Source organism: Phallusia mammillata, chromosome 5 (assembly GCF_965637545.1).
Source record: "Phallusia mammillata chromosome 5, kaPhaMamm4.hap1.1, whole genome shotgun sequence".
Classification (NCBI taxonomy): Eukaryota; Metazoa; Chordata; class Ascidiacea; order Phlebobranchia; family Ascidiidae; genus Phallusia; species Phallusia mammillata.
In genome coordinates, this window is record NC_137256.1 from 21,199,127 (window position 1) to 21,212,141 (window position 13,015).

The 13,015-nt window shown below is 38.4% G+C and overlaps 2 protein-coding genes across 2 annotated transcripts; both read right to left on the reverse strand.

The window, feature by feature from the left end:
• On the reverse strand, nt 1–5,201 carry LOC145230662 (uncharacterized). Its single transcript, XM_080096155.1, has 6 exons — nt 4,977–5,201; nt 4,713–4,902; nt 2,485–2,639; nt 1,774–1,933; nt 1,316–1,543; nt 1–1,170 (listed from the first exon to the last, which is right to left on the reverse strand). The coding sequence occupies exons 1-6, from the start codon at nt 5,069–5,071 to the stop codon at nt 571–573; spliced, it is 1,428 nt and encodes a 475-aa protein (XP_079952281.1). The 5' UTR covers nt 5,072–5,201; the 3' UTR covers nt 1–570.
• A 1,039-nt stretch (nt 5,202–6,240) lies between these two features.
• LOC145229685 (uncharacterized) lies at nt 6,241–11,227 on the reverse strand. Its single transcript, XM_080095020.1, has 6 exons — nt 11,133–11,227; nt 10,251–10,440; nt 8,879–9,033; nt 8,257–8,416; nt 7,549–7,785; nt 6,241–7,472 (listed from the first exon to the last, which is right to left on the reverse strand). The coding sequence occupies exons 1-6, from the start codon at nt 11,225–11,227 to the stop codon at nt 6,846–6,848; spliced, it is 1,464 nt and encodes a 487-aa protein (XP_079951146.1). The 3' UTR covers nt 6,241–6,845.
• Between the last annotated feature and the right edge of the window lie 1,788 nt (nt 11,228–13,015).

The following is a 13,015-nucleotide window of genomic DNA, read 5'->3' on the forward strand; positions in this document are numbered from 1 at the left end:
TTTACAACAATACGTACACCAAATAAGCTCTTTATTTCTGTCTGAAGTTTTCCGGTATCAGGCAGTAATAGTACACTTCCTTTGACTCAATGTTTACACCTTTTACAGAACAAGCACTTTTACCGTCGCTAAACAAACAGACAACAACACAGCAACGTTCGACCAATTAAAACATTTTTAATAGGTTTATCAAATTTGTTTTGAAAACTGAACCTAAACTCATCCAAAATCAAATCAAAAGCATTTGATAACAACATTAAACTAGGACGTAAACAATGAAGACCAATCACATTTTAAGCAAGCTTGATTCATATTTTATTGCATCCGATTTTTATTTTACTGGCGTAGTTTAACTGGTAAATTCAGAGTATAATATTCAAGTAGATTTAAGAGAAGGAAAGATTTAGTCACACTGTTATCATCATTAATAATTACATGTTGCATGGTCATACTATAAGGGTTTATGGCATTTTCAAAGCTTTGCTCCGGTTATATACATTTTAAACAACGCAAAATGTTCACATCCATAAGTGATCTTACAAATAAGATCTGTTTTTATTGACCAAATGTTCAATTTGTGGCCCATTCTTGATCTGCCACGTGAGCGACTTTCTTATTTCTCACACATTTTTTGTACATCGCCACCATCATAACAATCACTATAAGCGCCATTAGTGCGATGGCCAAGTAGAACAACACATCTGCCTTCTTCATGTATTCAAAAACGCTTTGGGAAGCCTCTTGGTCATGCTTGCTGGTGTCGTCATCGTCGTTCATGACTCGTGAAATTGGACCAGCACCTGGTTGCTGGTTATTGTGTTGAATAACTTTGTGTGGTTTACGGTTTTTGGGCTTCTTCTTGACAACTCTGTTTGTTGTCGTAGTAGATGGTTTGGTAGTGGTTGTAGATGGTTTATCAGTGGTTGTTGATGGTTCATCAGTGGTTGTGGATGGTTGTTGTGTAGTTGAAGCTGGTTCAGTGGTAGATGTGGATATTTCTTCGTCGTTAATTTGCTGAGGCTGACTTGGGTCCCTTGGTACGTCGGCTACTGGTTGGTTCTGCTGGGGTTTATCACTGGGTGGTTCAGAATCTGGTAGAATACGGAAGGAAGCTGACAAAATGTAATGCCCGTTTGCACCACTTTCCTCTGTTTCTCGTTTGCGCCTTTTCTGTAAGCACAACGTGTGTTTTAAAATACTAAAAGTCTTCATCCACCAAGCAACGAGCTAGGAGATTCTAGTTTGGAGTTTAAAGTATACAGTATTGCGTTGTGTATATGTTAACGGGTATCATTGCGATCAAACACACACTTACTGAGCATCCCGTATGAGTTTGTACCAAATCACAAACTTCCACTTCACAGATTAGTGTGAGGTTTCTGTCATCAAAACCGTTAACAACCGGCATGAAAGAAAAATCGACGGTTGTGGCTTGAAGTGTGCCTAAAATTACACCCATATCCACTGCAGCTCCAGCATCTATAAAGTCCACTTGCGAACGATCACCAAATGCCCTTTCTACCGATGTGGAACATCTAATTACCTTGAAAAAGGAGTTTTATGTCCAAATAACAGCTAAGCAGTTAGTCTCAATCGGTTAATTTTTTTTGAATTGCACTCTTTCTTTGTGAGCCTTGACTTGAGGTATTTTAGACATGCTGAAAAGAGTTTTTACTTAAAAAAACAAACAATTTAATTTGGCGTAAGTCGTTTTGACATTTTGTCTTGCCTGTTTATACGTGTGCGCAGTATGTAAAAACAGTAACAACGTACCTCAATTTGGAAGATATTATTGTTGGTAATAGTCACATATATTCTATCAGCGGTCGAAATGCCACCGACAGTCGAAAGGGGGATCGAATTGCCAGCATCTTCCCAAAGTGAAATAACTGGAGTCATTGTAGCAGTGGCCATGTCCATGGAAAAGAAATTTCTGTATGCAAAGAGTAAAGGTCAAAGTTCAGGGCACAGATTGAAAACCAAACTTTTGAGTTGAAATTGAAACTTGGGAGTTGAGTTTATTTCGCTTAGTGAAAAAAAATGTGGCAAAACAATCACTAAGCCGGAAATAACTGCGCAATTATTTGTAGTTTCCTGTACTCTTAGTAGGGATTTTTACCTGTAAAGTTATACCTGTATAATGCCAGTGATTTTTACAACTTTTCCCGCGAAATATTCGCTTTTTGAGGTTAAAACATTCTTTGGTGTTTTAAGACTTGATGCGGACGTGCATACAGTGTTTAAAGCTATTTCCCCCGCGTTTTGTAATAATGTGTAAGGATAGGTTCGTCGATTTTTTGAAAAAAAAATTTTTCTTTTTAAATTCATGCAATTCGGCCTAAAATGCGAACAAAAGGCGCATTTTTGGTGTGCTGCAAGATTGAAGCGTTGGAAATGCACTAATTCATATAGGTAGAAACCTTATTAAGGTGTGATGATTTTTTGAAAAAGAATTTAACTTTTTTTACATGCTATTTTACTTACGCCAGATAGGTTGTAATTGGACCGCCTGCAACGTCGTAGGTGTCACTGTAAATGCATTCAAAGGTGAAGTAATGACGGACGTCCCTCTCCACGACGCTGTCATGCATAGTGAGTAAGACTCCTCGGTAGGTGTATGTGATTTGTCCAGCGGCATGCTACGAATTTACAAAAAAAATGAGTCAGTGGTCATGTCAGTGGTCGGCATAAACCGCCGGTCCGCGAGGAGTTCGTTACCGGGCCATATACTTTTTTAGGTAAAATGCTTCAAAACATTTTGCCCACGTATCCTGGGTATGATAAACTATTTTAGGCGTTGTTATTGCTGAATATTTGTAGCTTTTTAAGGTCGGCCGCGATAAAATTTCAGTTTCAAAAACGGTCCGCAGTAATAAAAAAAAGGTTGCCGACCACTGGGTTAGGTGATTAAAAAAGGCAATGAAACCGACTTGGCCCAACGGGGTTGTGTGTTTTGTCTTTTTTTCATGCGAAAAATCTGAACCACCTCGGCTTGAGTTGAGTTTATTTCGCTTGGTCAAAAACACACTGCAACACAATTACACTAAAACAGTTACCAAGCCGAAAAATAGCCGCGCACCGTTGAAACGTTATTGAGCGCAAACCAGTGCACAAGTGGTTTCTTGTAAATACTATTATAAAGACATGGTTAATCTCCCTTTAGAAAAAGGTTGCCCAATCGAAAAATTATAGCGTCGGTAGGTGGCGGTAATAAGGCACCTATAATACTCGAGTGTTTATAACAGTGGTTCCCAAACTTTTTTCTTTTAAGGCGCATTTTCGAAAAAACAAAAATTATTTGGCGCACTTCGAACATTTGAATAATTTTTTAGCTAACAAAGGCACTAACTATGAGGTCATAAAGCCGCTATACAGGTCACTCTCATAGTTAAATAGCCTAGTTGAACATCCCAGAGACGTGGAGCATGTTGTCCTAGTGGTCTAAGCACCTGGTACTACCGCTCTACTTGATAGATTTTAATTTCAGTATTTTTGGCGGTACACCTAATGACATCTCGCGGCACACAAGTGTGCCGCGGCGCATAGTTTGGGAACCACTGGTTTATAACTATGTGAGCATATATCGGAGAAATTGTACTTTTCGATCTGAGGTATTTAGGTTTGGTCAGAACTGGAAAATTCATCAAACCGAGGTATAGTTTGTGATATTGTACGATGCTAGTAAATTTATGTCTTAATGATGGCTATTTTATTTTCTGTGCAAATACAAATTTACGGTGAAAAAGATTTGGTAAACATACCAACATGAATGCATTGTACGGTTGTGCGCAAACAAATGCAAAAAGAAAGAAAATTAAATAGAACACTTCCTTAAGTGTACACTATGTATAACTCGGTTACGTTGTAAACCTATGTGCTTTATAACGCTTTATAATTTCAGGTGAGGTAATGTGTTTAAAGAGTGAAATATGAAGTGAGTGCTTGACAAATATGCTTCTTTAACAGGCCAGGGGTATGGTGGCCGACAGCTGCCATTCAAAAAAATAAAAATAACCTATAAAAAATTACAAAAAATAAAAATATTCCAAAATAAATAAAAATAATTACAAAATTTTTTTAAACAAAAAATATTTCAAAAGGAAAAAAATGAAATAAAAAAAGTTTTCAAAAAAATAAAAAGCAAAAAAACATTTTTTGTTCAACCCGTGGCCGAGAACTACCATTGCCTTTGAAATGCATTGTGGCAGCCATCGGCCGCCACCATACAGGGGGTTCTAAGCTTTTTATTCCTAAGTTTTTAACTACAAAAATCGGGGTAACGCCAGACTTATATGTTTCACGAAAAAATTAATACATATAACTTACCGATGGATCCTGAATTTAAGTTTAGTGAATTGTTTATCTGCAGTTTGCGATGAGCACGGGGTTACTCAAGGGGGCCAGTGCCGGATTAACCATTAGGCAAAGTAGGCACGTGCCTACAGGCCAGTCAAAAATCCAGGCCACTTTAAAATCAGTAGAATGATTTGGCAACACTGATAATTCTAATTTTTTAGTTGGCAATCCTGATTTTCGGGCCACTTATAAATTGTGCCTACAGGCCAGCAGACCCTTAATCTAGCACTGAAGGGGGCCATGGGTTCCTATAGGGTTCTTTTAAGGTGGGCACGACCTATGAAAGGTTAAGAATTACTACCCTAGGCAAACCTGACTATAGGCCTTGTGGCATACTTAACTTAAGTTCTACCTACCGAGATAGCAAATGCACAGTCTTGAAAATTGCTGAAAGTCGCCGACAGAACGTCTCCGGTATCAGTGGTGCTGCAAGGGGTAACTGGTGGACTTTGACTAAATACTTGTGACAGATCATCTGTGGGCTTCAGAAAGAAAACTGACCTTACAGGCATGATGACCAATCCATCCAAAAACGTTTCGCTGAATCTGTAAACAACGAATAATGGAATGAGGCGAAAAGTGCCTTGGGGTAATAGTAAAGGCTATATAGGACCACTTACTGTATTTCAACAGATGAGGAGGCGCAGTCGATGTTAATGTTAGGCTGGGCCTGCGCTATTCCTACAATAAGTGCGATGATCAAAATCGCCTTCATTCTTTTTTGCTCTTTTGTCTTCGGTTTCCGTTTTAGTTTGTGTTTTTTTGCTCTGATACAGTTTTCCCTTTTCGTTTTACTAAACAGACGAGGCAAATAAAGCGACCACTGCTATTTTATAAAGAATAACTATGTTTTTAAATGTAAAGACTGAAGCTGCATATTAAATCTCATCTTGTTTTTTTAAGTGTTTCTTAACTTTTTAAATAGAACCCTCAAAGCAGTTTGGCCGTCAATACGTAAAACCCATTGCATACTCATTTAAAAACACCATGAACAAAAAAACTTGCTTAGAGCATAATTCCATTACATTTTAGTTTAATGTACAGTTGTCAGCTTTAACTAAAACACGCCTCATTTAGGTTTGACTTCACACTTGGCATCAATTATGCCGCGATTTCGACAATTTTCAGTCTATATATAGCATACTTTTTTTGCAAACAATCGGTTTCAGGCCTGTACCTTCGGGTTCGGGGCATTTCGGGTACAAATGTTAGGCCCACTTACAACCCAGATTCAATGGAAAAGGTTTAATCAATTGTGCAGCTTTTCTGCGCTTCTATTACGTTCCTTAGCCAATTACTTGAAAACTTAATAGCTTTAAAAAACACCGCTTTTTTTCATTGGTTTACAACCCACTGCAGCAAATTTTCTTCTATTTTATAATAGGCGAATTTACTTTTTGCACATAGTCCATATGTTTAACGAGCACCTTTTTACAACATGCTTGTTGGATAAAAGATTAGGCGCGACTACGAAGCCCACGAAGTTGGGGTTACGTTTTTGGAGGTATGTTGTCCCACGGGGACCTGACATTGGTTTCAACCCTCTAGCAACCCAAAAAACTAGAACACTTCTACATAAGTTGTTGAAGTGTTCTAGTTTTTGGGGTTGCTAGAGAGTTTTGGGTTGCGAATCCATGTGAAAACGGATTGCTATGATTTTGCGGTTTCTGTATCTTGTTAGCCTTGCTTTCAATTCTGTGTAGAAAACGCCCCGATTTACAAGATTTGACTCAACTGGCTAAGGTTACATAACATGCTATTTCACAGTACCTGAACAGTATCACATAAGACGTCTTTGTAGGAACAACCATCTGATCTGATGATTAAGGCCCTCTATTTAAGGCCAATCCTTCCTGTAAAACAAAAGACAATTAAACGCAGGATCGTTCGCAACATAGTTTCCGTTCTCGTACGTATGTGCGCTATGTGTATGCTTTATTATCGAAGCAGTGTAGTAATATACTGGTATGGTCATATTGCTTGTTCGGTTCCACAATGGCCCACCGACGAAAAATGTTGCACTGCTCTGGTTTAAATAAAGAATGTGCATTTCGTATATGCGATTACATTACTGGCCATCAGTTTTAGTGCAACTAAAACCGACGTCAGCCTTAAAGTAGCACAAATTGGTTTTAAATTCATATAAACTCGAAACATTTGCTAAAAAATTAGACGACAACGTACACAGTAACGTAACATCGCAATCTAAAATGCCTATATATTGTAATAGTATTGTGCTATGGAAATTGGAGCAGCTGCGTTATATCACTTGCTGTGTGGAATATACGAAAATGTCACAGATAAGCAAATTTGTTGTCACTTATAATATATTTATCACTCGATGTGGACTTTTTAGGGTTAGAGGCATTTTCAAAGCTTTGTTCCGGTTATATACGTTTCCACAAATCGCAAAAATGTCACAACATATTCACACACATATACAGATCTATAGATAGTTTAGGTGCACCAAGTTTGGATGAATCCAAAAGTTAATTTTTGGCCCATTCTTGATCTTCAACGCGGGCGACTTTCTTATTTCTCACACATTTTTTGTACATCACCACCATCATAGCAACCACTATAAGCGCCAGTAGTGCAATGGCCAAGTAGAACAACACATCTGCCTTCTTCATGTATTCAAAAACGCTTTGGGAAGCCTCTTGATCATGCCTGTTGGTGTCATCGTCGTTCATGACTTGTGAAATTGGACCAGCACCTGGATGCTGGTTATGGTGTTGGTTGACTTTGTGTGGTTTACGGTTGTTGGGCTTCTTCTGGGCAACTCTGCTTGTTGTCGTAGTAGATGGTTTGGTAGTGACTGTAGATGGTTCACGAGTGGTCGTGGATGGTTTAGAGATTGCTGTAGTTGGTTCAGAAGTGGTTGTAGTTGGTTTATCAGTGGTTGTAGATAGTTCAGAAGTGGTTGTAGCTGGTTCAGTTGTGCTTGTGGATAATTCCGTTTCAGGGTTTTGCTCAGAAACATCTGGGTCTCTCGACACATCAGCAACTGGTTCCTCCTGCAGGGAGACCTCACTAGGCGGTACAACTCGGAAGGAGGCTGACACGATATAATGCCCGTTTGCGCCGCTCTCATCCGTTTCTCGTTTGCGCCGTTTCTAAGAATTACAACGAAGTATGTAAATCTATTTTATTTTGTGTTGTTTCTTGCATAACAAGCAGACGATTACTTACCGAGCATCCTCCGGGGGCGTTAACCAAATCACAGACTTCCACTTCGCACATCAGAGTGGTGTTTTTATTGCCGAAATTGTTTATGCTTGGGCTGAAGGAAAAGTCAGCAGTAGTTGCCTTGAGTGCGCCTATGACTACACTCCCTTCCACTGCAGCACCGTTTTCTATAAACTCAATTCTCGAACGATCAGAAAATCCCGTTACTCCTATTTCCACAGTTGTGATGCAAGTGATGACCTGTCAATAAGTGGTTTTGTAAATACAAGTGTAGACTGCTGTGTATTACATCGCCAAGACACGGCAGTACTGTTGATTTGACTTCAGTCAACTAAGCGTTTTATTTGTAAACGACCCGGTTAAGAAAAAAAAATTGTAACAATTAGAGTCAAAATTATTTATCACATAACTACGTATCTTGTCGTTTCAGAAAGTTGCGGCTTGTCTTGAGCATTCACTCGGTAAACATCTAGACTTTAAATTACCATTTATTTCTGTATTAACTTCGTAAACATTCTTACTTATGTCAAATTAATAATAATCTTTTTTTAAGTTAGCAATTCTCCTCATGGAAATTTTTTTTATCAGTTTTGTATTAACCTTTAACGTTTATATATTTGTGTTTTTTTAAATCTGCCTAATTAGCCTGGGCTATAGATGGCATTTGCAAAAGGCATTAAAAGCCAATTGAAAAAAGGGTTAAAATAATACCTCGATTTGAAAGAAGCTTCCACTCGAAATAGTCACATAGATTGTGTCGTCGGTTGAAGTGCCGCGATCTGGAGGAAGTGGGATTGAGAAAGCGGAATCGTACCACAGAGACAAGACAGGTGTAATTGTCGCATCCAACTGTTCGCCGGTGAAGAAACTCCTGACAAGTTGTGTAAATGTTAATTCTTTTTTCTGCTGTTGTGTTAAATTGAGCCAGTGTTAGTGCTAATCCTAAATTGATGAATATAGGTATGCGATTTTCATATGCCTAAATCATGCTCTACAACAGTGATGCTTTAACTGTGTGCCACGGAGAACAAAAGTGTACAGTGAGATAGTTGCCAAGTGTATCCGGACATACTCGTTAGTCAGATTCATACAGATGTGCTTGCCAGTAGTAGATACTCGTTTACCGTATTTTTTTACTAAAATCATGTACTGCTTTTCACATCAATGTTGCAACTTATTTTTGTTTTAAATTTATGCGTTTCGGCATGTAAAATGTTCAGTTTTTAGTGTGCTGCATGATTAAAACGTTGGAGAGGCACTGATTTTCATAGGTGGAACCAATACTGTGCAAGTTGTGCAGGAACTGAAACATTTTTACTTGTTTTTTACTTACGACAGATAGGTTGTAATTGGACCAGTTGCAACGTCGTAGGTGTCACTGTAAATGCATTCAAATGTGAAATAATGACGGACATCTCTTTCCACGACGCTGTCATGCATAGTGAGTAGGACTCCTCGGTAGGTGTATGTTATTTCCCCTGCGTTATGCTATGAATAAACAGAAAAATGTCGGTTGCGTGATTCATTGGTCAGTGAAACCAACTTGGGAAACAGGGTTGTGTGTTCTTATCTTTTTTTATGCGTTTCCCTAGGCAAAAATCTTAACTACCTTGAGTTTTCTCGCTTTGTCAAAAACATACTGCAACAGAATTACACTAAAACAGTCACCAAGGTGGAACATAGCTGCACAACGTTAAAACGTTATGGACCAATGGAGGGCGCAATAGGTTTCTGGCATGTAATGTAGTTACGAGGGGCAGGAACTTGGCCGAATGGTCTGGCGCGCCTGACCCACATACAGACATAAAAAAAACCTTGATCGGGATTCGTCCCCGGGAGTGTCCTGGGTTCGAACCCCGCGAAAAAAAGGAACTTGGCCGAATAGCCTGGCGCGCCTGACCAATAAACAGACATAAAAACCTTGATCGGGATTCGTCTCCGGGGGTGTCCTGGGTTCGAACCCCGGGAAAAAAAAAGAAAAAAAAAGAAAAGTGAAAAAAACTCTATTGACTTACGCGCTAATACCATGACACATTCAGACCTTGTACAACCGATAGAAAAAGATTGAACAAACGAACAAGAGCTAAATTTACGGTGAAAAATATTTGGTTAACATACCAACATGAAAGCATTGTACGATTGTGCGCATACAAAGGCAAAAGAGTGAAAATGTTAACTTATTAAGTGTACACTATAACTTTTTGCGTTATAAACCTACGTGGTTTATATTTTATGTGAAAAAAAATGTACTAAGTCAACGGCTTTTAACCCTTTTTATCCCGCGAAGCATTTCAGCAATTACATTTTACTTGCAAAGCATAAATTATGAACATAATAAGTAAAACAGTCACTTCAGGCAATAGCGAGGAGTCTAAGCGCTTTTGTCCTTATAGTTGTTTTTACGAAAAGCGCGCTTAACCAGCACTCACACTGACATGTTTAATCTGTTAAGCTATTCCGCATTAACAAATTTTAATGCCTGTTTTAAAGTTCTTTAACGTACAGGTCAGAACTTGAAAATACTTTTTATTGCTTAGGAATGTGTTTCTGTTTTACTGTTGACATATAACTAATTCACTTTTTATTGACTGTTGAAAGCCTTTTCGAACAACAGTTAATGTATTTTACCGTTACCGTTTCCTATCGACATTTTAGACAAACCTGACTATAGGCCTTGTGGCATACTTAACTTAAGTTCTACATACCGCGATAGCATATGCACAGTCTTGAAAATTGCTGAAAGTCACCGACAGAACGTCTCCTGTATCAGTGGTGCTGCAAGGGGTAACTGGTGGACTTTGACTATAAACTTGTGACAGATCATCTGTGGGCTTCAGAAAGAAAACTGACCTTACAGGCATGATGACCAATCCATCCAAAAACGTTTCGCTGAATCTGAAACAATGAAAAATGGAATGAGGCGAAAAGTGCCTTTGAGGTAACAGTAAAGGCTATAGGGCAGGGGTGGCTAGACCTGCTTTATGTTCGAGCCGCATATCACAAAGCTTAGTTTGAAAAGAGCCGCAACACAAAAAATTGAAAACGAATTAATTCACTCACAATGAAGTGTACGCTATCAAATAATGATTATTGTTGTGTGGTGATACTGTGAGTCTCCACCTGGGCTGCAAGGTGTTTGATATTAGGCTGATATGACGGAAACGTTTTTGTATTTAGCTTCGTAATAACGTTTCAAGTTGCTAGTTTTGTAATGATTGAGCAAAGTTTGACAGATAAGACACACAGGTTTAAACTTTGCAGTTATTGCTAGTATAAGCAGCAATACAAATGTAAAATGCTTTTATTGTCAGCCCTGACATATAGCTTAAATCTGACAATATATTTGACTACAATGCACAAGCTATCACGCTTCTGTATAATAATGTTCGTTTGCTGAAGGTTTACTGGTTATTACAAACAGTCGGTCTATTGTTAATACCATAGAATGCATTGCTTTATCATCTGGTCAAACAACTGCACGATGGGGAAATGTATGTGCAACATTAAAGAGCCGCAATCAAAGACTCAAAGCGCCGCATGCGGCTCGAGAGCCACAATTTAGCCACCCCTGCTATAGGATCACTTACTGTATTTCAACAGATGAGGAGGCGCAGTCGATGTTAATGTTAGGCTGGGCCTGCGCTATTCCCACTATTAATGCGATGATCAAAATCGCCTTCATTCTTTTTTGCTCTTTTGTCTTCACTTTTTGTTTTACTAAACAGACGAGGCAAATCAAATGATCCACTGCTATTTTATAAAGAATAACTATGTTTTAAAATGTAAAGGCTGAAGCTGCATATTAAATCTCAGCTTGTTTTTTTCAAAGTGCTTTTAACTTCTTCAATAGAACCCTCAAAGCAGTTTGGCTGTCAATGCGGAAAACCCATTGCATACTAATTTGAAAACACCATGAACAAAAAAACAACTTGCTTTAAGCATCATTCCATTACATTTTAGTTCAATGTATAGTTGTAAGCTTTAACTAAAACAGGCTTCATCTAGACTTGACTTCACACTTGACATCATTCATGCCGCGATTGCGACAATTTTCTGTCTATGTATTGCAGTGATTCCCAAACTTTTTCATATTTTTTTCAAAACGGCCCCTTCGCCATCATTTCGAGGGCTCGCGGTCCTTAAGCCTAAATGTGTATTTCACACAAACGAAAGTTGATTGCAGGATTTTAGCTAGTTATGCAAAATTGCGCCTAACAATCATCCAAAGACAGCATGTGACATCACAAACAGGACAAAAAACATTGCGATTGTGCGCGAACAATTGCATTTTTTGATAGTTGTCATTCAATAAAGGCAATAGTTTAGCAATAGAGACAGTCGATTCTCAATTCTACTTTGATTTCAACTTATTTAGTGGCATAAACTGTCGCCAAATAAGATTATAGAATTACTTCAACCGCTTCGCGGTCCCCCAAAAATTGCCTCACGGACCTCTAAAGAACCCCAGTTTGGGAACCGCTGATGTATAGCATCTTTTTTTGCAAACAATTGGTTTCAGGCCTGTACCTTCCGGTTCGGGGCATTTCGGGTAAAAATTTTAGGCCCACTTACAACCCAGATTCAATGGAAAAGGTTTACTCCATTGTGCATCTTTTCTGCGCTTCTATTACGTTCCTTAACCAATTACTTGAAAACTTGATAGCTTTAAAAAATCACCGATTATCTTATTGGTTTACAATCCACTATAGCAAATTTTCTTGTATTTTATGGCATAATAAGCGAATTTAGATTTTTGCACATAGTCCATATGTTTAAAGACTCCTTTTTTAAACAGGCTTGATGGATTAAAGATTAGGCGCGACTACGAAGCCCACCACGAAAGTTGGGGTTACGTTTTTTTGGGTATGTTATCCCTCGGGGACACTGACATTGGTTTTAACTCTATTGTTGAAAAACTTGCAACCCAAAAAACTAGAACACTTCTACATAAATTGTCCGAATCCATGTGAAAACGAATTGCTATGATTTTGCGGTTTCAGTATCTTATTAGCGTTGCGTCTCAATTCTGTGTAGAAAACGCCCCAATTTGCAAGACTCAACTGGCTAAGTTAACATAACATGCTACTTTACAGTACCTGAACAGTATCACATAACACGATTATGTAGGAACAACCAACTGATGATTAAGGCCCTCCAATCCTTCCTGTAAAACAAAAGACAATAAAACGCAGGATCGTTCGCAATGGTTTCCGTTCTTGTACGCTGTGCGCTATGTGTATGCTTTATTATTGAAGCAGTGTAGTAACAATTTGGCAGCCACATTGTTTTTTCAGTTTCCCTAATATGAATACCTATATTTTTCGAATCCCTAATAACAATTGGTCCCAGGGTTTTACTTTTTATACGTGTGCATTTTCAAAGCAAAACATTTATGTGAAGAGTGTGCATTTTGTATGTTTTTGCATTACATTACTGGCCATTCGTTTTAGTGCGACTAAAACAGCCGTCC

Excerpts from the sequence above, each read along its gene's own strand:
- LOC145230662 (XM_080096155.1), bottom strand. The coding sequence starts at position 5,071 with ATGAAGGCGATTTTGATCATCGCACTTATTGTAGGAATAGCGCAGGCC. Across the intron at positions 4,903-4,976 it reads TCCTCATCTGTTGAAATACA|ATTCAGCGAAACGTTTTTGG; the intron begins GTAAGTGGTCCT and ends CGTTGTTTACAG. Across the intron at positions 2,640-4,712 it reads ACTGTGCATTTGCTATCTCG|CATGCCGCTGGACAAATCAC; the intron begins GTAGGTAGAACT and ends GTAAATTCGTAG.
- LOC145229685 (XM_080095020.1), bottom strand. The coding sequence starts at position 11,227 with ATGAAGGCGATTTTGATCATCGCATTAATAGTGGGAATAGCGCAGGCC. Across the intron at positions 10,441-11,132 it reads TCCTCATCTGTTGAAATACA|ATTCAGCGAAACGTTTTTGG; the intron begins GTAAGTGATCCT and ends TCATTGTTTCAG. Across the intron at positions 7,786-8,256 it reads GAAGCTTCTTTCAAATCGAG|GTCATCACTTGCATCACAAC; the intron begins GTATTATTTTAA and ends ACTTATTGACAG.